Source organism: Acomys russatus, chromosome 21 (genome assembly GCF_903995435.1).
Source record: "Acomys russatus chromosome 21, mAcoRus1.1, whole genome shotgun sequence".
Classification (NCBI taxonomy): domain Eukaryota; kingdom Metazoa; phylum Chordata; class Mammalia; order Rodentia; family Muridae; genus Acomys; species Acomys russatus.
In genome coordinates, this window is record NC_067157.1 from 9,416,022 (window position 1) to 9,439,214 (window position 23,193).

A 23,193-nucleotide genomic window follows, 5' to 3' on the forward strand; every position below is an offset into this window, starting at 1 on the left:
GTCGTTTAATAGAGGCTCGCTGATCTCACGGGGAGAAACAAACATGGTTGAATACACTGCTAACGTAAAAGAAGAGTCCCCCCCCCCCCCCCCACCTACTCTTGCCTTTCCCCCTTGGGCATCCTCCCGCCTGTACCCCGCACCTGCCTTCGCCACGCCTCGACACTGCTACGCAAGCAAGCGTGGCGGGATTGGCGCAGGCTCAGTGGCGGAGTGGAGCAGGGCCGCCCCGCCCCGCCTCCCCCTGCTCTGCCTGCCAGTCGCTGCTGCCCTGCAAAAGCTGGAGGACGCGCTGATTTCTGCCAGTCTGGATTTCTAGCGGTCGTCTCAGGTGCTTTGATTCGAGCCGCGAAGTCCCCTTCCCAGCACCTTCTCAAGCTCGTCGCTCCGAGGCGGTCTGGGTCTGCAGGCTCACCGACCGGCAGGCTGCCGAAGGTGGTTTGTGTACGGTTACCATGGAGACGCTAGGCAAAGCTAGGGCTCCGGAGGGCGGGAGGGCGAGGTGAGGATGCTCCAGCGCTCGGCCCTATCATGGACCGGTGGAGGAGCGGGCTTTGCCGGGAGTGGGCGAGCGGCCGTGTTCGCGGGAGGTGAGGATTTCCCCCTCGGATTCACCAAGGACCCCTCCTGCAGTTGTCCTCTTTTCTGTGCCCCCTAGGGTGGAGTGGGGTGGCCGCCTCCTCTGAATCCGCACAGACGTCTTCTCTGAAACACTGACGGTTTAGATAGTTGCCTGGTATTTGATAACAGAAGCTCCTGGGTAACACTGGTTGAATTGAGAGACTGGTAGACTAAGCGACTTTGTGTAGGCAGACGACCTAGCCAAGGTCACACAGAACAAACTTAGACTTTCTAGGTGACAGATGCGTCCTCAATAAAGTGTATGCGGAACAATATTAATTACATCGTATGTGTACAGAATGTCTCTTACCACAACCCTGCGACTGTTAACAGCACGGGCTTCCATTCATGCCGACTTCAATTCTTTTCACGTGGTAGAAAAGCAAGGCACGCTATTTGTATCCAATTTTGTGAATTTCTGAGGTTCTGAGTAGCCGTTTGGTGTTGATTTGAGATAACTGACATTCAGTAAAGCAGTTAATAAAAATTATCTGTTTTTATTAAGGACGGAACTCTGTACTTGGAAATTTATGATATGGATGAAAACATTGAACAAGTGACATCCTCTTTTGTGATTTCTCTTGTTAGTGCATCTTTTCATTCATAGGAAGTTTTTTGTTTTTGTTTTTCCGTGCCTTCCTTTATCACACAGCACTTGGACAGTAGTTCTTTTGTTTGGGTTTTGTTGTTGTTTTGTTTGTTTGTTTGTATGTTTGTTTTTCGAGACAGGGTTTCTCTGTGTAACAGTCCTGGCTTCCCTAGAACTCTCTTTGTAGACCAGGCTGACCTTGAACTCACAGAGATCTGCCTGCCTCTGTTTTCCAAGTGCTGGGATTAAAGGCGTGTGGCACACATGGCCAGGCTGGACAGTAGTAGTTCTTAATGTTTCTAAGGGCTAAGCTAAAGCTTAGGGATGATTTCATGCAAGGCTGAAAACTGCCCTAAGAGGTCATTGCAATCCCTGGTTTTTACAGAACACCTGTGTGTATGCGTGTGCACCATGTGCATTGCAGTGCCCTCTGAGGCCAGAAGAGGGCATCAGATCCTCTGGAACTTGATTGCTGCTAGTCACGTTTTTTTATAATTAGGTATAAAACTATGTAAACAATGACTGACTTTCTTTCAAATCAGTGAGAAATATTTTGTTAAAAAAACAAAAAACAAAAACACATGGGGCTAAAGAGATCGTTCAGCGATCAAGAGAACTGGTTGCTCTTCCAGAGGGCCAGAGTGTGGTTGCCAGCACCCATGTGCTAGCTCACAACCAACTGTAACTCCAGTTCCAGGGGATCCATTGTTGTCTTCTGGCCTCTGCAGGCACTGCATGCTGTGGTAAAGTGGCACAGTCACAGGAGAACACTCACACTAAAACAACAACAACAACAAAAAAAACCAGTTACTCAGTTTCAGATTTCCTCCTGCAGATGTCCGTACTCTACCGGTCCCCTTGGATACCACAGACTTGAAGACTGTGTGGTGCAAGACAGAAATTAGCCTCTCTCTTCTCTCCAGAGTTCTCTTCTCTCTGGCCACTCTCTGACCCCTGGAGGTCTGCCTCCCCTCTGTTGCCTCTGGCGTCTTGCTGTCTTCTCGTGTGCCTGCTCCTTTGGCTCATTCCTGTTCTCACCTCTTCTCTGACTTTGATGTCACTGTCACCCCTGAATTTCGGGGCTACCATCCAACGCCTCATTGGTCATAGCGTTTGTCCAGTTCCGCACTTTTGGGCCCCTGGAAAGGGAGAGGGAGATACATTTGGACTCGTGCTCCTAAAGACCCTCACAACTCCGATGGCATCAGAAATGATGTCCAGTATGTCTTTATAATCTAGCACGATGCAGACCTCCAATGAGCAGAAGCCATGAAGCCTTCGTCTGGGAATTTCTCAGCTTAGGTGTGTCTGGCTTTCATTGTGCCCCTACGCAGGGCTGAAGTTCAGAGTCTGAGGGTAGGAAACACCACCAGATGTGTGAGCAGTTAGTTCTAGCACTGTGGAGAGGTGTAAGGCAGAGACCAGTTGGAGGAGCTCACAGCATCTGTCCAGAGGCCACCAAACCCAAGGAAGGGGGTTGGTTCCTGGGGGAAATGGCTCTCAGGTAGAGTGAGGGGAGTTATACAAGAACTGCCCACTTCTGTCACTTTTCCTCTTTTTTTCCTTCCTGCTCACCCTTGCCAAATCACATCCATCTTCAAGATCTTCAATCCGCACATCAGCGTGTGTTTGGTTTCTTCCTGCCATGTGTCTCTCCCTCGGGTCCCTGCCCAGACCCCAATGCTCGGGATGCTGCTGAGAACTACACAGCATTGTGCTCCTGGTTGTCTTTGTTGGCTTACTCATGGTTTTCTTCTGAGGTCACTGTCATGTCCTCAACATCGGCCCGTTCTCCAGAACCTAGCTCAAGCGCTGTCACCTCCGTAAGCCTGCCAGGTGCTTTCTCTCAGTCTGAAATCATCTCCTGTTTCGGCACCCATGTGGCCAGCTATGTCCATTGCCCTCCTCAACTTCTTCCTTATATTGAAATTGTTTGGATGCAAGCCGGGTTGATGATAGTCCACTGGTGCACACTGAGAAGGCTGCCCTTGCTGGAGCGTCTTTATACTCACAGGGAAGCAGTTGGGACCCACGGCCTCCAAACGTGGCCCTCCCCTCCCTTTCTAAGTCTGTAATAGCTTGGCCACTGGTCCCAGATACGCGCCTTTCACAGTTGCGTTGAGTCTGTCTACCTTGTAGAATTGTCGCAAGATTTGTTGAGATGTATTCAAGAAGAGTCAGCGCATCGTTGTAGGGCGGTAACTGCGTCACTGACGTTAGCGATCCAGCTTGCTTAGAGCAAAGACCGTTCCTCTCTGTGTTCCCAGAGATGTAGATGGAGGCCTTTGCCTGTAAGAAACATGCCACCCTTGTGTCAGCTGATCATCTTTATTAGAATGAACTTGCTCCAGTTGTCAGGAAGGCATTACAAAATTAAGGTTTCTGTAGTATGATTGTGTTAAGGTTCTGGGATGCTATGTTGTAAGTAGATGTTTGCATTCTTAGTAATTATTTTTCAAGTTGACAAAAATCCACTGATAATGTCTAACTTAACTTGTAACTTAACCACTGTCAAGAAAAACACCCTCTTTACCAAAAGAACCACCATTATAACCAGTTTATTATTTATACTAGTAAACATCTCCATGTTTGATTTAGCTAATAATGTTAGCGTAAATATAATAACCAAAGTTGTACCTATTCTTACTAAATAACAAAGTGGGACTTGGGAGGAGACAGAGAACATTGTGAACATTTATACACTTTTTAAAAATTATTTTTTTCATGTGTATGGATGTCTTGCCTTCGCGTACATCTGTCCACCATGTGCATGTGGTTGCCAAAAAGGCCAGAAGAGGGCACTGAATAACATGGGACTAGAGTTGGAGAAAATTGCAATCTACCATGTTGGTGCTTAGAACCAAACCCAGGTCTTCTGGAAGAGCAGTCAGTGCTCTTAATTGCTGAACCATCACTCCAGCTCACATAGTCTTTTTTTAAAAACCCCTTTACTTACATTTTCCCCCACAGATTTTGGTCAGTCTAATTACCGGGAGGCCCAGATATTTTACAGAACCCTTAGAACATGACCTGAGTTCTTGCTCCCTTGTTCCGTGCGTGTACTTTTCAATAGAAACTGAAAGCAAGCCAGAGAGAACTGTGGGCCAGGAACTAGGAGCCTTTCTCAAGCCCCGAAGCACTCTGTTGAATCTCAGTAGCTTTGCCTGTTTCCCTTCGGGCACTGCTGGACTCATTAGTGCTGTGCGAGGCCAAAAGGAGTTGACAACCTGATTTGGTCTCTGGAAAGGAAGGTCTTTACTGTATAGAAACTTCTCACTACTAAGTTACTTGATTTCAAGTTACCTTGGCTTTTGTTTCCTTTTGTTGGTATTAGGGCCTTTCACATCCTAAATGCACACTTCCCCATTGTACTGCACCCCAAGCCTTGTGAAGAGTCTTTCAAAATCAAGCCAACCTACCTACCATGACCACTTAAGTTGTATATTATGAGGCTGAATTTATATTATATATCAAAAACTAATATACATACAATATAAATAAATGCCAATAGATGTATGTATTTCTAAAGCATTTTATATGTTTCAAAACAAATCCCATTGAAAATAGTTGATAATCTAATCTTGTCCAAAGTGCTAGGAGTAAAATGTCTTAGGCCTGCCATAGTTTTATAGATAGATAGATAGATAGAGAGAGAGAGAGAGAGAGAGAGAGAGAGAGAGAGAGAGAGAGAGGAGAGAGAGAGAGTGAGTGTGTGTGTATGTGTTCCTAGGGTCCTTGTTTAAACTCAAAATCCTGAATTAAAAGGCCTCCTAAAACACCAGTACCATGCCTGTCCTAAGGCCCCTGGTATATTTGTATAGGTTGTGTTTTCAGAAACTGGAAGGTGGGAGGGTGGGGGAATTGAGTAGACCTAACTAACATTGAATGTTCCTTGTCTGTTGTGCAAAGGCCTAGTGTAAAGTGTCATAATGTAACAAGTCTAAGGAATCCCTTGCTTATGGAAGTGGAATCTTTCCTCTCTTGTTTCATTCCCCTCTGCCCCCCCCCCCCCAACCCCCCACCCCACCCCACCTCACCCCGTCTTTTTAGTCCAAACCATTCTAAAGTTAGCTGAAATGCCTGAGTGATGTCAAGCTGTAGTCTCTCTGGAGGTTGTGCAGAGTTGGTTTTTTTGTTTTTTTGTTTTTTTAGAAGTTGAGGTTTTATTTAAAATAATGAGATTCCTTGATACCAAAATAAGTTTTTAAGAGTCTGGACCACTGTCACGTTGGGCTGGTCTCTGTGGGCCTCGTTGGTGCTTGAGAAGGATCGGTGCTCTGTCACAGCCCTGCTGTGCAGCTTTAAGTGTTTGATGAGCAGGACGGGCTGGGAAAGGAATGCTGGCTGTTAATACTTATCCACCAAGGACAATATCGTAAAGATGATTTGAATTGACTCATTCAAAAATAAAATAGACAATATGAGATAAGCCGTTCTTGGGAGTTTGTCAGAAAAGTCAACGCAGTTTGGAAGGGTGCCAATTTAACTCTCTCTAAGCCCTTTGCATCAGCCTTGGTGGGGAAGGGGAAAAAAAAGCTTTGTTAAGACTTTTAACAGAACTTTCAGGTAGATTTATGGAGATGGGATGAGGGCTGGAGCTGGGTGTGGGCCTAGGGCTCAGTAGAGGAACATTTGCCTGGCAGCAGTGGGCCATGGCTTTCGTGTGTGTGTGTGTGTGTGTGTGTGTGTGTGTGTGTGTGTGTGTGTGTGTGTAGAGATTATGATGTTCTTGTCCTTTTCCTCCCTGGACACCTTTTCTTCAATTGTATAGTGGCACAGCTGTGCAGCTCATAATTTTGATAGATGGGAATATATATTTGCCCTCTAACTGCTTGAATTTTTAACTATAAATTATTTATGGCGTGTATGTGTGTGTATGTGTGTGTGTGTGTGTGTGTTACATGCATGTATGTGCAGGTGCTCCTGTCTGTCCAGGTGCACATGGGAGCGAGGTGACGTCTTCCTGAGTTATTTATGCATCTTATTTTTTTGAGACAGGGCCCCCCACTTTACCTAGAGATTGCTGTCTGGGCAAGTCTGCCAGGCTCAGGGTCCCTGGGATTGGCTTGCCTCAGCGCCCCAGCACCAGGGCTACATGCACACAGTGCATTCCCAGCTTGGTCTAATGGGTGCTGGGGGGTCTGAACTTGGTTCCCTGTGCTTACATAGCCAGCACTTAACTCACCGACAGCTCCCCCCACCCGAAGCCTCTGCCTGTGTTTCTTCTCAGGCGTGCATATGGAGGAATAGTTCAGGATATGGATGGGTGCATTTCTAAAGTACCGGATTTAAAAAAAAAAAATAGCTTGTGCCTATTGTATTTCATATTTGCAGGGTGTGTCTCTGAAGACCATTTTAATTTCAAAGGAATCATGCTGTCCTCAAATGATCACAAGCTAGAGAAGCTGGCTGCCTTTCATCCGCCTTCAATGCCCAAACCAAAGACCAGTGCAGAAATCATAAGCGAAGCCCGCAATGACTTGAGGTCGGTCAGAACCCAAAGGCCATTCACACCCCGGGAAGACCAAAGGAAGCTCTTTGGGCCTGCCTCATCAAGAACCCCAGAAAACAGGCCGCCTTCATCCTTCAGGTACTGACACTTGGCTTTGGGGTACACAGGGATATTTAGGCCAGCAGACTATGTGCTCCCCACCTCTCCTCCCCTCCCTCAACCCCTGGCAGTCCTTGATTGTCTTACTGTCTCCACAGTTCTGAGTGTCCCAGGATGTCACAGCACAGGCAGGCGTCATGCCTACAGAGCCCTTTCTACTTGGCTTCTTTCAGTCGGGAATTTAAACTTCGGCTTCCTTGGTTTTTCATGGCTTAGTAGCTCATGTCTTTTTAGCACCTGATAAAGTTGCACCGGCTGATTGGGCCCTAGTCGCATGCTTGAGTTACTTCCAGTAGAAATTCCATGTCCACAGTCCATGCCCATCAATGCTCTAACCCTCCACGTGCATGCTTTAGGTAGGTACACGTTTTCAGATGCTTTGAGGAGCTGCCAAGGACTCCATGGCTGGGTCAGATGGTGAGATTATGTTTGGTCTTAAAAGAAAGCACCCAACCGTCTTCCACAGTGGATCTCTGCTGTGCGTTTCCGGGGACACTAAGTGAGCCCCACCCCCAACCAATGCATGCTCTGGACTTTGGCTCTTAAGTAGGTTTGTAGCTGTATCTCGTGTCAATTTGCATCTTTCCTTTGTGAGGTGATGCAGAGCATCTTTTCATATGCTTGTTCACCATCTGTGTGTCTTCTTTGGTCAGGCATCTGTTCAAGTCTGTGGCCCAGTTTCTAAATTGGGTTGTTTGTGTTCTTGTTGAGATTGAAGAGTTCTCTGAGTAGCTTGGATGGCCATCTTTCATCTTATCCATCTTTTGCGAGGTTTTTTTTTTTTTTTTTTTTTTTTCCTACCAGACTTGGACTTCTTATTCTCTTGACTGTCTTCTGCAGAGCAGATGTTTTTAATTTTAGTATAGTTTAGCTGATCAGCTTTCTGTCCTGGAGCATGACGTCACTGCTGTATATAAAAGTCATTACCCGTATCCAAGTTCATCTTGACTTTCTTCTACGCTATCTTGTGGAAGTTCTCAGACATTTGGATCTGAAACTGAATTTGAGTACATTTCTGTGGCAGGTGTGAAGTCTGCCCCACCATTCTGTGTGTGTGTGTGGGGGGGGTGTGGGTGTGTGGGTGTGTGGGTGCAGGGGTATGTGTGCAGGTGTGTGTGTGTGTGCAGGTGTGTGGGTATGTGGGTATGCGGGTGTGTGGGTGTGCAGGTGAGTGGGTGTGCATGTATGTGTGTGTGCAGGTGTGTGTGTGTGCAGGTATGTGGGTATGTGGGTGTGTGGGTGTGCAGGTGAGTGGGTGTGCATGTATGTGGGTGTGCAGGTGTGTGTGTGTGCAGGTATGTGGGTATGTGGGTGTGTGGGTGTGCAGGTGAGTGGGTGTGCATGTATGTGGGTATGTGGGTGTGCAGGTGAGTGGGTGTGCATGTATGTGGGTGTGCAGGTGTGTGTGTGTGCAGGTATGTGGGTATGTGGGTGTGTGGGTGTGCAGGTGAGTGGGTGTGCATGTATGTGGGTGTGCAGGTGAGTGGGTGTGTGGGTGTTGGGAAGATTATCTTTCTGCACTGCAAGAGTCACTGGCTTACAATGGTTCAATGTATAAAGTTGGATTTTCTGATGCTGTGTGCTCAGGAGAAACTAGACTTCAAATTTGGACAATCCCCTGAGCTATCCACACCCAGTGGGATGCACTGGTAGGATGCTGGCCGTCAGTAGCAAGCTGCAGCTTCCAGTAGGGCATGGGGTCACAAGAATAAAGAACTCAATCTATAGTGTGCTGCCTTGACAAGTTCTAACATAAGTAGGTTAGGTGCGCAAGTACCTTTGACTTAACAACATTTTCCTCTTAGTTAGTTCCTAGGGCTGTGACTGATGGAAGCCAAGGAGCACCTCCACCGCCTTGCTCATCACTCAACTGTGTCTACAGGTCTGTTTCTGTGGATGATTCTTTCACCACTATAGCAGTCTTGTTGCTGGCATCGTGGTATGTTTGGAAGTCAGGCAGTGCTCCTCTTCTAACTTTGCTCTCCTTTAGTAGTATTGTTGCTTACTCTGGGTCCTTTGCTTCTCCATACACATTTCAGAATCACTTTATTGATACAAAATTACTTGCTGAGACTTTCCTATTACATTGACTCTATAAGTTGGAAACTCCATCTCTAAAAAGCTTCGTTATAAATAATGTTGCAATTTTAAAAACCAGCAATGTAACACTTATTTTGTCTTCCATCCGCCAAAATGGTTCCTCTCTCCAGATTGTTAGTTCTCCTTTGACTACTTTCTCTGTTACATTTTCTTCCCAGATGGTGTATGTTTTGGTGAGCTTACAAACCAAGCCCTTCAGCTGTTCTATGGTATTGTTATCTCAGTTTCCACTTCTCTATTCACGTAGGGAAACTGACTTGCATTAATCTTGTATCCTGCTATAACCGATAATTTATTCCAGCAGGGTTTGGATGTTGCCACTTCTGTGTTCTTTTCTGCAGAGATGGTAATGCTTTTTGCAAGCCAAGTTACTTTGTTTCTTCATTACCAGTCTGCCCTTTGCCTCCTCTCCCTGTCTTGCTGAGTTCTGGTGGCTTCCAGTGTGTTGTTGAAAAGCAGCTGTGAATGGGGGAGTCCTGGCCTTGTCCTGATCTTAGTGGGACAGCTTCGGGTCCTCTCACAAGGCGTGATGTGAGCTGTGGAATGCGTGGAGACCCTCTCTATCAAGTGGAGACACAACCTTTCTCTCCTTGGTTTAAAATCGTGTTTATTGATAGAATCATAGGATTTTTTTTTAAAGCTTGTTAGTGTGGTGGATTTTATTAATTAATTTTTCAAGACAATTTTTTTTAAAGTTTGAATTTGACCAAATTCCTGAAGATAATTGTAGACACTGGGTAAAAAAAAAAAAAACAAAAACAAAAAAAAAACAAAAAACAAAAAAAAACTTTGAAATGAAATAGTTAATAGTGACAGCCATACCAAGTTTATAAAGTTACAACAAAAAAGCTTTTAATATATATACACACATATATTCCTCCTTTTAATTATTCGTACTGTTATTACTTAGACAAGGTTTCAGGTAGCCCTGCTGGCCTGCAACTTGCTGTGTAGTCAAGAATGACTTTGAGCTATTGAGCCTCCTGACTCAGCCTTCTGAGTGCTGCCGTACCACTCGGTCTCATGCAGTGCTGGAGACTGACCCCAAGGCCCTGTATACAGTAGACAAGTAGACAAGACTCTACAAACTGAGCTCCATCACCGTCCCTCTTCTTTTTATAATATACACATTTCACCTAAGACCATGTCTTGTCATATAACTCAGCTTAGTCTTGACCCTGCTTTTGTGTTCCAAGGACTGCGATTACAGTCACGTGCCCCCCCCCGCCCCCCGCCCCCCGTCAGTTCGTTACCCAGTGTTTTTAGTCTTCCTAAAAGTAATAGGAAAATCCTTAACAGTTCTGAGTGCTATGGCTGTGTTAAATTGCCTTTTCTCAATGCTCATGCGTTGAATGTCTTTGCCTGCCTTTCAGCTAGTGTTTGCTAGCATATACTAGAAAGAGAAGTCCTTCACAAACTAACCCTCTCCACCATCTCTTCTGCTAGCCTTCATGCGTCCAGCTTTGACTTAGCCGATTCCAGGCTTATCTCTGGCACTCGTCTCAGGCCCCTCGAGCTGGTGAGTACTTCCTGTCACCACCAGTGCTATGACATGGATTTGACCCCCAAGCACTGTGAGTCAGCACTTGTACTGCTAAGGGTATTATCATGTAGGCCCAAGTGTGCCACGTAATTTAATGTGAGAGCCGATGCTTGACATTTTTCAAAATATAATGCTTAATAGCTAATGAAATGCTTCTGTAGCTTATTTGTAATTTTATAGTAAAGAATTAAAGTAATTTACTAAACAAAATTTCATAATGTTTATTGTTTTAAAAGTTCTATATTATTTTTGTTTTAGCAATTATTTGTAAGAGAATTATATACTTACATTTTAACGTATATATGTACTATATATACATACATACATATATGTACTTAAAAGGTAAATTATATATATATATATATATATATATATATGGAGAGAGAGAAAGAAAGAGAGAGAGAGAGAGAGAGAGAGAGAGAGAGAGAGAGAGAGAGAGAGAGTGTGTGTTTATTGCCAAATTTATTGCCAAAAAAAACCCCAAACAAAAATCGTTAAAAAAAAAAAAAAAAAAGAATGGCTTTTTATTTCCCTATCCTTTATTATTCTTACCCCAGTGGGTTTCTTCTGGCACTTTCTTTTTTTTTTCTTGACTCTAGACTCTAGACACCCCCTTGTTTGCTGCTCTCCCATATGACTTCCAGGAAGACTCATCTTCTGGGAGATGGGAGGTGCTTTCGGCCACCCTCCCTCAGGCACACCCCCTCATCCTGCCCCCCCCCAACATGGCTGCACTGTAACTTTGCTTCGACCAGCTTTCTTGAAGGGTCCCAGCGCTGACCTTTGACTTAATAAGGACTAACGTTGCTTCCCTCATCTAGCGTGGGTCAACTTTTGGTTCCTTTTTGATAGGACCTGTCTTATGTTTCTAGTTTTGCAGTGGTTCTATTTCAAACTGTCCTCATCCATCCAAATCACCTTTGTTTGGAGACAAGGGCATCTTATGCAGTCAGCTTGCTGGGAGAGCCCTCTAGATGGCCTACCCACTCACTGCTCTCCTCACCACCCTTTCACCATCATCCTGGGAAGCACCGCCTCCCTTTATGAGGGCTATTTCCTGTTTCCTCCATCCCATGCCCTTCTCTGTCTCACCTGACCCTGATTGGGATAGAGCGTTTTCCTCAGAGCGTTTGTGGAGAGTAGATGATTTGAGACTTGGCTCCTGCTTTTCTTTTCTGGGTGTTGGTAGGATTTTTCTTCGTGTTCCCAGTTGTTCTGTGGGCACAATAAAACACTGTTTAGGGAAGAAGGGGTTTATTTAACTTACAAGTTATATCTTCCAAGGAAGCCAAGGGGAGGATCCTGGAGGCAGGAACTGGAGCCAAGACCCTGCAAGGCTGCCGCCGATGGGCTTACGGCCTACTCAACTTGCTTTCTCACATAGCCCACACCCACCTGTCCAGGGGTGGCACTGCCCAGAGTGGGCTGGGCTCGTCCACATTAATTTTTAAAAAATTACTCCATAGACATGCCCACAGGCCAATCTGATAAAGGCGGTTTCCCGTCTGAAATTCTCTCTTCCCTGGTGACTCTGCTTTCTGTCAGGTTGAGGAGAACTAGCCCACCCCTGAGTCCTGAAATTTCATGATGATGAGCCTTTTGTCCTCCTGATTCATCTTGAGTCTGAGTACTTCAGAGACTTTTGGTTGGGAGATCTCCCGCCCTTCAGCTCTGGGAAATGTCCTTTCATCATTTCAAGCATGACCCTGCCCCCCCCCCCACCAGTTCTTATTAACATGAATTAGCTACGCCTGCTAACCGAGCTCAGTTGTATGTTCTATGCGTATATACAATGCGTGCTGATCAAACCTGCTGGGTTTCTTTTTCTTTTCTTTTCTTTTTCTTTTTGAGTTTGTTATTCAGATGTAGGATCTGTTGGGCCAGCTCTTCAAACTTGTTTCTTTTTCTCTGTTTCAATTTTCTTTCTTCTCTTTTCTCCTTTCTGTTGTGCACTTTCTTTTTCTAACCCACTTATTATATTCTTTTCATTTCTGTTTTCCTTTCCTATTCCCTCAACCTTTATTTCTTTTTGTTTGTTTTGTTATGTTTTCCTGAGATAGGGTTTCTCTGTATAGCCGTTGGCTGTCCTGGACTCACTCTGTAGACCAGGCTGGCCTTGAACTCTCAGCGATCCACCTGCCTCTGCCTCCCAAGTGCTGGGATTAAAGGTGTGCGCCATCACTGCCTGGCTCAACCTTTCATTTGTACTTTTAGGTAGTATTCTGTCCTTGTTTCATGGGTGCATAACTTTAGATATAACTTTGTAATTTTCAACTCCATTTTTGCTCTCCCTGTATAGCCCCTGTTGCAGATTTAGGTTCAGTTTGCTCTCTGGCTTTTATGTCAGAGACGCTTCTGGTGCCGTATGTTGTGTTTTGGACATACAGATGGAGTTTGGTCCTTAGGCAGTGTTAGCCAACCCCAACCCTAAGGCAATCCCGACTGGGCTGCATTGTTGCTGACAGCCCTGAAAGCGTATCTTTACGGCCCACCTCACAGGACCATGTCTTTAGGGCCCAGTTATCTGCAGGCTCTGCCTGGAGGGTGAAATCTGGTGTTGACGCTCAGAGGCCACATAAGAGAGAGACTTAGCATTTAGTACACCAGGACTCAGCTAATTGCCGTGCTGGGGGAGTATGGCAGTCCAGTCCCAGAATCCCAGGGTTTGGGAGGTAAAAGCAGGAAGCTTCCGAGTTCACACCAGCCTGGGCTACATAGCACACTGGAGGCTAGCCTGTTCAACATAGACACACAGAGCTTCAAAATACAAAGCTAAGAAAGAAACCCACCCACACTTGTCATTAGGGGCTTAATTTAAGAGGACCCTTATTTATCGACCCAGGTGGAGAGGCTGCGTTTCACCCTGTCTAAACAGTAAGCACACCTTCTCCTGACTGCCTGTCAGCATTTGGGGGTGTTACAAAGAATCTGAACCAATCCTGTCTTATGGCTACCTTCTCCAAAGACCTTTGTCAGCTTCTTACACTCTCATGGAGAAGGGACCTTAGTCAAGCTGCTTCTTAATTTTCGATACTCTGTGCATTCCTATGTGTTCCCGTGCACGCGTTGGTGTGTGTGTGCATGAGTGTTTGTTTTGATGAACTATTGGAAACTAAGGATCAAACATTCATCTTATGAGAACCATAGGCAGTCTCTTCTAGGACTACAGAACTGCTGCCACAGCTCAGAAAGCCCTGCGTCCCTCAAACCATCTCCAAATGACTCTGTCTGTCTCAGAATGTACCTTGAATTTTAAAAATACTAATCGGAATACCTCTGAGGAAGAGATACTGCATAAGTAATTTGCCAGATGCTGTTGTCACATGCCTCTGACTCCTGCAGTCTTTTTTGGCAGCTAGGGCATTGCTCTTGGCTTGAAGACATCACTCAGTTTGGGCATACTTTCTCCTAAACACCTCTTTTTTTTTTTTTTTTTTTTTTTTTTCTGGAGTGAGCATGGTCCTCGCTGACTGACACCATTGGAGGAAAACAGGATTAGGGGTTAGACTAGACATTTGTATCTGCCTCTGTTTGGGTCTGAAATTTCATTTCTCTACTCAGAATTCTTGGGTGTTGTGTGTTCAAAGGAAAAAATAGTCCCAAGAAATTTCCATGTTAAGTTAAAAATTCTGGAATGTATAAGGTACGTAAAGGTCATCTTTCAGCTTAATCAGTAAAGTTTCAAGTTGCCCGTCAAGAGGTCTTCAAATGGCCTTGTGTGCTCTGCCATCCCACCATTCATCTCTTTTCCATTTGTTTGTTTGTTTGTTTGTTTGTTTGTTTTTCAAGGCAGGGCTTCTCTGTGTAGTCTTGGCTGTCTAGACTCCCTTTGTAGACCAGGCTGGCCTCGAACTCACATCGATTTGCCTGCCTCTGCTGCCCCCAGTGCTGGGATTATAGGCGTGCACCACTGAGATGGCAGGGGTTGGGGGTGGGGGTGGTGATGGGAGGATGACATAACTACTGGAGAGTAGGGAGGAGGAGGGAGGGAGGAGGAGGGAGGAGGAGGGAGGAGGAGGGAGGGGAGTATCTCATAGCTAAGGAACATACATCTCTTTTTGGATTTAGGAGACTTTTGCAGACAATCTGCCTTTTAATACTCCCTTAAGTAGCCAGTGAGGTAAAACCCCAGAGAGGCCTGCTGCTTGAACTCCTACCCTGACCACATTACCAGCCCTCTTGAACTTTCTATTTCTCCTCTCTCATCTGGCCTACACCACCCGCACCCCAGGCCCTCCAGGAAGCCAGGGGCTGCTCAGAATCCAAACAGCCCAGGCCCTGGGCAGGATCTAAGCTGGGATTCTGGGGCCTGGCTGCTCAGGCCTCGCTACTAGTCTGACAGGCTCAGGAGGGTGCCTGTCAACACCTGTAATCTTCCAAGACAGGGAAAGCCCTGCAGTTTGTGTGCAGCCTTGCATTAATGGCCACACCTACCTACTGTGTGGAGACCCAGGTCTATCTTTTTCTTCCTTTCTCAGCAGCTCCCTGAGTCTGCAGGAGCCCTGAGACCTGGGGCAGCTGAGGAGACTGTCTTGCTACGTTTATCCTGCTGCTCTATTAGCTGGCCTTCCAGAAGGCCACACAGAAGCAACTGCTCTCTTACAGAGGCGTGGCCATGTGAACAAACAGGGACCTGTGCCCCTAGCATCATCGCGATCTCCTTCCACTCCCTAGATGTACAAAGCCCAGTTATTTAAGCCCCAAGTATTTTTAATCAGCTTTGTATTGACACAAAGAAAAAACAGACATCAAAGAAGTGCAGCCAATGCACGTTATACTAATTAACAGTTAGCAGGCAGACTTTCAAAAGATGAAGTAGGCACTGACTGGGAGCACCATCTAAGAAGGTCAGCCACCCCAGCCATCCCCCTCCCCCAGCCCCTCGCACAACGGATTACTTTGAGTTGTCTTCAGCATTTGACAAGAACCAAACTCCATGGATTGGGCAAGTGAAGCAAAATTTAATATATTTTTAAAAGGCAGGGGCTCATATATGCCTTGGGCTAGAGACAATCCAGGATGAGGAAAAGTACAGTGGGTATGTCAAACAGTTGTTTTTTTTTTTTCTCTCTCTCTCTCTCTATTTCTGAAATGCATAATAACATTATAGTTGAGTCACAGTGCTTTGAGTGGCAGGAAAGTCCCAGTCACCTGTGGAGAAAATTACAGGGGCAAAAATGCACACTCAGCTATCACACCTCAATGGTTGGGGGCCTAGGAGAAAGATTTGCCTTCTAATCTTTTTTTGTAGTGTGTATGTGCATGCGTGTGTGTGTGTGCGCGCACATGCACACATGTGCGTGTAAGTGTGCTCAGACATGGGTGCGTGAGTGTGCATGTGTGTGCGCCTCTGTGTATGTATGTGTGTGTGCATGTGTGTGAGTGTGCATGGGCATATGTACGTGAGTGTGTGTGTATGTGCGGGTGTGAGTATGTGTGCGTGCATGAGTGTGCCTGTCTGTGTGTGTGTGTGTGTGTGATGTCACTGAGCCCTTTACAGTCTTCATGAAAGGTGGAGAAGAGCCTGCCTTCATTCTGTGATCTGGGGAGTCAGGCCAGGAACCAGGAGGCAAGGATGAGTAGTGGCAGCCAGAGCCCTTCAGTGCTCTGGCAATTGTGTGCTCTCTGGCTGGATTTCACTGGAAGTAGCCTGATGGTGTGCATTCGGTGGAGTGTTGTCCTTCTAACACATGACCTTCTTAGTGTCCTTGATTGTAGCCACTGGTTAGCATTGGGTGGCAAAGCCTGCTGAATGTCAGGCTCTCAAGGAGAGTTTAAACTATTTGTAATAGTTCCTGACTTCTAAAATCATTGAATTCATAAGAAAATATTCTAATGATTTTCTTCATGAAGCCATTTTGACATGCAAACCACAGGACATTCTGTGTGTGTGTATATGTGTGTGTGGGGGGCGGGGAGACTGGGAGATGGCCCATTTGGTAAAGTGACTGACTGCCATGCAAGCGTGGGGACCCGAGTTTAATCCCCACCACCCATGTAGTAACCCAAGCGTGGTAGCATGTACCCCTAACCCCTGGGCTGGGGAAGTAGACAGCATAGTCTCTGGGGCTCCCTGGCTAGCCAGTGTAGCTGAATCATCAGACTGTAAGTTCAGTGAGAGAAAATAAGGTGCGGAGGAGCTGGGGAGATGGCTGGCTCAGTGTTAAGTACACTGGCTGCTCTTCCAGAGGACCCACTTTCCAGTCCCAGCACCCAGGTCGTGGCTCACAATAGTTTGTAACTCCACTTCCCGGGATCTGACATTCTCTTCAGGCCCCAGCAGGCACTAAGCACACAAGTGCTACATAGAGATACATGCAGCCAAAACATCCATGCACATAGATTTTTTAAAGGGTAAAATAAGGTGATAGGCGACTGAGGAAAAATTCTGATTTTGACATCTGGCTTCCATATACACTACACATGTATATACATGAAAGGGGAGGAAGGAGTATGGAAGGGAGGAAGGGAATTATAAAATCATTTCATGTGTGTGTGTGTGTGTGTGCATGTGTGTGCGTGTGTATGTGTGTGTGTGTTTTCAAGACAGGGTTTCTCTGTGTAGCTCTGGCTGTCCTGGACTCACTTTGTAGACCAGGCTGGCCTCAAACTCAGAGATCCACCTGCCTCTGCCTCCCAAGTGCTGGGATTAAAGATGTGGGCAAAATAACGTGTCAAGATCAATAGTAAGGTCAATTAGGTTTCCACTATATAAACAATGACTAATTTTACACTAGGAAATAATACTTTTGTTGAGGAGCAGTTGAGACCCCTTATGTCACCTGCCAGGGACAATCAGGTTGTCTGCGTGGAGGAAGTTAGCAGTCCAGGCTGCACGTTCCCTCTTAATGAGCTCTTTTTTTTTTTTGGTTCCCCCAAGCTTCTGGAGCGAGCCAGGCACCTGTGTAGAACATTGTCTGTTTTCTATGCATTGTTTGGCAGACTTTTTAAACCTGGTTTGAGCTTCAAGGGTTCCTCAGTTTATCAGTTGCCATTGAAAAATCCACGAGCCACACAGCTAAAGAGAAAAGAGGGTTTTTGTTTGTTTGTTTGTTTGTTTGTTTGTTTTGTTGTTGTTTTGACTCAGTTTCTGAGCACTGGGGGGGGGGGGCTCAGAGTCTTCAGTTCTGTTGCATCTGGGGCCAGGCTGAGATGGCATCCCAGCGGCGGGAAGTCCACGGCTGAGGAAAACCATTCCCTGCATGGGCCACCGGAGGCAGAGGGGACCTCCTGTGCCAGCCGAGTTTTTTTCTTACCCTCTGTTTTACTCCATCTGGGCCCAAGTTCAGCACAGGTCTTCCCATCTTAGTTAGCTCCTTTGGAGCTGCCTCACACACATGCCCAGAGGAATGCCTCGTTAATCGAGGTGCTTTGCCGCACCTTCTCAGGACAGATGCTTTGAGACAAAAAGGCTTTATGCTGGCCTTCAGCAACGAGTGCTATGTACTCATTCGGTCTTTCATTATAAACTGTTTCTTTTCCTGTATTAATCTCTTTACTTTTCTGATACTGTCAGCTTCCTGTGTCAGTCAGGGTCTTAGCATTATTTTTGCAAGAAGCTGGGGACGGTGCCCTAAACAAACATGGCACTCTGCGTGCAGAAAAATGGATGTGACTTCCTCAGAATAGGCCCCTGAGAACCCGGGTTTTTACTGAGGCTCCATCAGTCACCTTGACTTTGGGGAGGAGTTAAAAGCACCTGGGAGGCAAGTGCGGTAGTAGGCGTGAGCGGCTGGGCTCGAGGGGACAGAGAAGGGAGCTAGTATTAATGAGCTCCTATTCGGGAGTTAAGAATGTGTGCGTAGGAAGGGTCTGCTCTGTTCGGATCACAGCTCAGCGAGCGCAGAAGTCCTGGCTTGCCTGTTCAGAAACCCAGGAAGGACTCCACTGTCCCTTGACCACCTTGATCCGCCGTGCCGACTGTCTTACTTCCCCTTCTCCCGTGCCTTTAAAATATTTTTCTTTTTCTAAAGTCACTAGACTCATTGGCTCTGGTTTAAAAACTGATTCTGGATGCGAAGGACAAGAGGGAATAGGAAATATTTTGAGGAATTCTGTCATTTTGACGTTCGTTCTTAGCTGAACTCTAACATAGACGCCTATGCTCTATCCGTGCGTGCGTTTGAGAGGGTGTGTTGTAGGAGGTGGCTTCAGCCATTTTCCTCCAAATTATCTGATAAGGATTTCCCACTGGATTTTTGGAGATTTGCTATTAACCTGCTGTATAGAGTGAGCCATTCTTTCGTGTGTTGCAGAAGTGACTCTCAGACTTACGTATGCTTGGCAGCCACTTCAGAAGCATTTGCTGCTGCTCAGCTGCTGCATTCCTAGCCAGACAGTGTTGGAAGCCGGAGCTAAGGTGTGACCAAGTTACACTGTCACCAGGAGCTTCTGGCCTTGGTTGGAAGCCACAGACATAGGGTGGTTAGGCCACAGGCTATCAGGGAGCTTGGTAAAAAGCTTTTTTTTAAAAAATCATTATTATTATATTTAGTTAGTTAGTTAGTTTTTTCTAGACAGGGTTTCTCTTAGACAGGGTTTCTCTTGTAGTCCTGGCTGTCCTGGACTCTCGCTTTGTAGACCAGGCTGGCCTCGAACTCACAGATATCCACCTGCTTCTGCCTCCCTGAGTGCTGGGATTAAAGGTGTGTTCCACCATGCCTGGCTTTATTTTTGTCTTATGTGCATTGGTGCTTTGCCTGCATATATGTCTATGTGAGAGTGTCGGGTCCCCTGGAACTGGAGTTAAAGACAGGTGTGAGCTGCCATGTGGGTGCTGGGAATTGAACCCCTGTCCCGTGGAAGAACAGCCAGTGCTCTTAACCACTGAGCCATCTCTCCAGCCCTACAAGTGGCATATCTTAAAGATCTTTAAAAAGAAGTGGGCAGTTTGGCCGATGCCTGTAATCTCAGCCCTTGGCCCATGGAGGGAGAAGGGTAGTTTGTGAAATGATGTCTCAAAAAATATAATATAATATAATATAATATAATATAATATAATATAATATAATATAAAACATAAAAGGGGCCTAGGAGGTTGGTTCAATGGGTAAAATGTTGTTGCCCAAGCGTAAAGGCCTCAGTGTTGCTCTCTCTAGCACCCAAGTGAAAGCCCGGCCCGGCAACCCCTGCTTGTAGGCCTAGCATTGTGGGGCAGAGGTAGGTAGATCTCCAAGGCTCGCTGTCCAGCCAGCCCAGCCAAACTGAGCTCTAGTTTCAGTGAGAAACCACATCTCAAAAAAAATAATGTGGAGACCTCATTGAGGAAGACATCTTGAGATCAACCTCAGGTCTCCACACGTGCCCACATGGGCAAATGTTGTCATGTATACATACATGCACCCCCTACCTACATGCGCACACACACACACACACACACACACACACACACACACACACACACACACAAAAACTCCTTAAAGGTATTTTGCCAGTAGTGTTGATTTTCTGAAGGATATTTACAACAGAATTCTTGAGATATAGAAATAAACATTTTTAAGCTGGGTGGTGCACGCCTTTAATCCCAGCACTTAGGAGGCAGAGGCAGGTGGATCTCTGTGAGTTCAAGCCAGCCTGGTCTACAAAGCAAGTCCAGGATAGACAAGGCTACACATAGAAACCCTGTCTCAAAACAAAATTTTTTTTATATATTAAGTATGATATAACTTCTTGGGTTTATGCTTTGTCGTTCTTTAATCTGAATGAGTCTAGAATTTAGATAGCCTTGCAAAATGTGTTTGTGGAGATCAAGGTGTCTGTCTGTCTGTCTGTCTGTCTGTCTCTCTCTCTCTCTCTCTCTCTCTCTCTCCTTCCCTTCCTCCCCCTTCCCCCCCTCTCTGTCTCTCTTTCTCTTTTGAGGCAGGGTTTCTCTATGTATCCCTGGCTGTTCTGGATTCACTTTGTAGACCAGGCTGGCCTCGAACACACAGCGATCCACCTGCCTCTGCCTCCCAAGTGCTGGGACTAAAGGTGTGCGCCACCATGCCCGGCTTTTTGCTTTGTTTTTTTCTTATGAGACAGAGTCTTTCTCTGTAGCCCAAGCTGGCCCCAAACTTGAAATTCTCCTGCCCCAGCATCCCAAGTGCTGGGTAACAGACCTGAGAACAACTAATGGTTTCTGCACTCACCGAAACACAGCACATTGCAAAGCATGCGTATACTCTATATTTACCAAGACAGAACCGACACAGGTAACTGTTTGTCTGCACAAATAACTTGGATTTCATAGATCAAATATGCTAAGCTGTGTGGCAGCAGAACAGCTCATAGGATACACTGACAAAACCAAAATGTGTGTGTGTGTGTGTGTATTCATGTATCTGTGTGTTTTGTGTATGTACGTGTACATATTTATGTCTTGTATGTGTATGTGTGTGTTTGTGTTTATGTACCTGTATGCTTGTGTATATGTGTTTATATGTATGCATATGTGTGCATATCTGCATATGCATGTGCGTGTTCAGCATGTATACATGTGTGTGCATGTGTATATTCGTGTATATGTGTGTAAATGCACGTATGTGCATATATGTATATGTGTGCATGTGTGTATGCATGTATGTGTGTATATGTGCGCGCGCGCATGTGTATTATGCACATGTGTATGCATGTATGTGTGTGCATGCATGTGTGTATGGGTGTGCACGTGTGTATTATGCACACGTGTATGTGCGTGTGTGCATGTGTGCGTACATGTGTATATATGTGTGTGTAAATATGATGTTGGGTGAGATGGCCCATAAGACAGTAGAGCCAGACAGCACAGTGAAGTCAAGCAGAAACCATAGCAGGGTGGGTCAGGTCCAGGGCGGATGTGGTAAGCCTTATTTGAGACAGAGACTCATGCCAATCATTCAAATCTCTTTGCAGAAGCCCAAAGCTCCAGCATCTCCCACCAGGGAGGAGGATGCCCGCCTCTCCTTCCCAAAACCTCCACTGGACCCCGCGAAGATAAGAAGAATAAGTGGCGCACGTGCACGCTTCTACAGGGCTGCATCCCAGGGGACTCTCCTGCCTGACAGATCCTTTCCTGCTGCTGCCCATTGTAAGGCTGTGTGTGTGTGTGTGTGTGTGTGTGTGTGTGTGTGTGTGTGTGTGTGACATCCTGCAGACCCAGACAAGCACACTGCTTCAGTTTGCATACAAAAGCTACTTTTTTTTCTGCCCCTAGATGGTTCTTACATGAACTGAGACCTTGTTCATATTGGCCAAACAGGAGCTAAGAAAATTGTTTATGTAATTTTTGCAGTTATTTATAAACAATATCTAACTACCACTTGAAAAAATTGCCTATATTAGGGTGTTTTCAAATGAATGGCTCACATATATCTGAAAGAAAACATTTTAAGATAGAGTTTAAAAAGTTGTTAATTTCACTAGACGTTAATGAGGACTGGGTCCCTGAGATGGCTCCGTGGGTTAGGGCGCCTCTCATTAAGCCTGACAACTTGAGCCTGATTCCTGAAACCCAAGTGTGGAAGGAAAGAACTGTCTCCTGAACACTGTCCCCTGACCTCCACTCCCTGACTGCGGCTCCTTGAGTATGCATACATACAATAAATAATAAAAACATAAAAAGTATTTTAAAGAAATGAATGAGAATTGTGAGTCTCACCATTGTGAGTCTCAGAACCTACACCCAGTCCAGCTTTGACAGCTTGGGAGCACCCGGCTACAAGTTGGATGGGACTTTTATTCCTGCTGGACCGGCCATGTGCCTCGACCCACAAGTGGGGGCTAAAGATGTCACCTTGTTTTTTTGTTTTTGTTTTTGGGACAGAGTCTCTCTGTGTTAGCCCTGCCTGCCCTGGACTCACTTTGTAGACCAGGCTGGCCTCGAACTCACAGAGATCCTCCTGCCTCTGCCTCCCAACTTCTGAGATTAAAGGCGTGCGCCACCATTGCCCGGTTAAGATGTCATCTTGTAAGAAGTGTGACAGGGCCATCAGCCTGTACCCCAACACTGCAGGCTTCCTGGTGCAGGGGAGAAGGATTGATTGGTGGGATGGCAAGAAATTCAGTGGACAACATGAACATTGAAAACAAACAAAGCAGAACAGGAGAGCTATCAGGACCCACAGCGCACAGGGTGAGTGCTGCGTCAAAAGACGTCTGATGTTGAGCATGTTGGTTCTACCGCAAACGGGTTTCTTGCTGTGTGTGGTCGACAGTGCGGAAGGCTACTTTAGTGGAAGCTGATTGAACTGGGCCGTCCTCATTAAGCATTAGTGAAGAGGGCTTGGCTTGGAACATTGTGACACCTGGGCTGCTTGCCCCCATCCCAGCATCCTACTTGCTCGACTGGCAAACTTATTTTAGATCACCAACATTTAGAAGGCAGCAGGACCTCATAGGAGGAGCCAGATTTATGTCTCCCCATGAGAAATCAGATGCGACGGTACTAGGCCTTCTTACACAGCAGAATGATTGGGGCTCGGGGATGTCCACGTAGCCTGGGGTACGGTCAGCAGGTCACACGAACCCCCCAGCTAACTTCAGGTAGTTCCCCATTGGGGAAGAGGCACCGTCTACGAGGAAGGGTGGGTGTTTGCATCACACCATAATGCTACCCCCAAATGCATCAGGTATCAGGCAATTCAATGTCCCCCTTTGTCTCTGATCTAGTACAGTCACTCAGTCTGTTGTTTGTTGAGCTCCTTACTTAGTGCAGAGGCAGCAGGGCCCTGTCCTCAGAGAATCTTCAGTTAGGGGTGGTAGAGAAATGGTGTC

General features: G+C 46.1%; 1 protein-coding gene across 1 annotated transcript in view; it reads left to right on the top strand.

Moving 5' to 3' along the window:
• The first annotated feature begins 463 nt into the window (after positions 1-463).
• The window catches only part of Armc2 (armadillo repeat containing 2), a 109,847-nt gene continuing 87,117 nt past the window's right edge, over positions 464-23,193 (top strand). The window contains exons 1-4 of the mRNA XM_051164313.1: positions 464-590; positions 6,545-6,800; positions 10,368-10,440; positions 21,334-21,508. Coding sequence (XP_051020270.1) covers positions 509-590; positions 6,545-6,800; positions 10,368-10,440; positions 21,334-21,508 — 586 coding nt within the window. The 5' untranslated portion in view covers positions 464-508. The remainder of the gene's footprint in view (positions 591-6,544; positions 6,801-10,367; positions 10,441-21,333; positions 21,509-23,193) is intronic.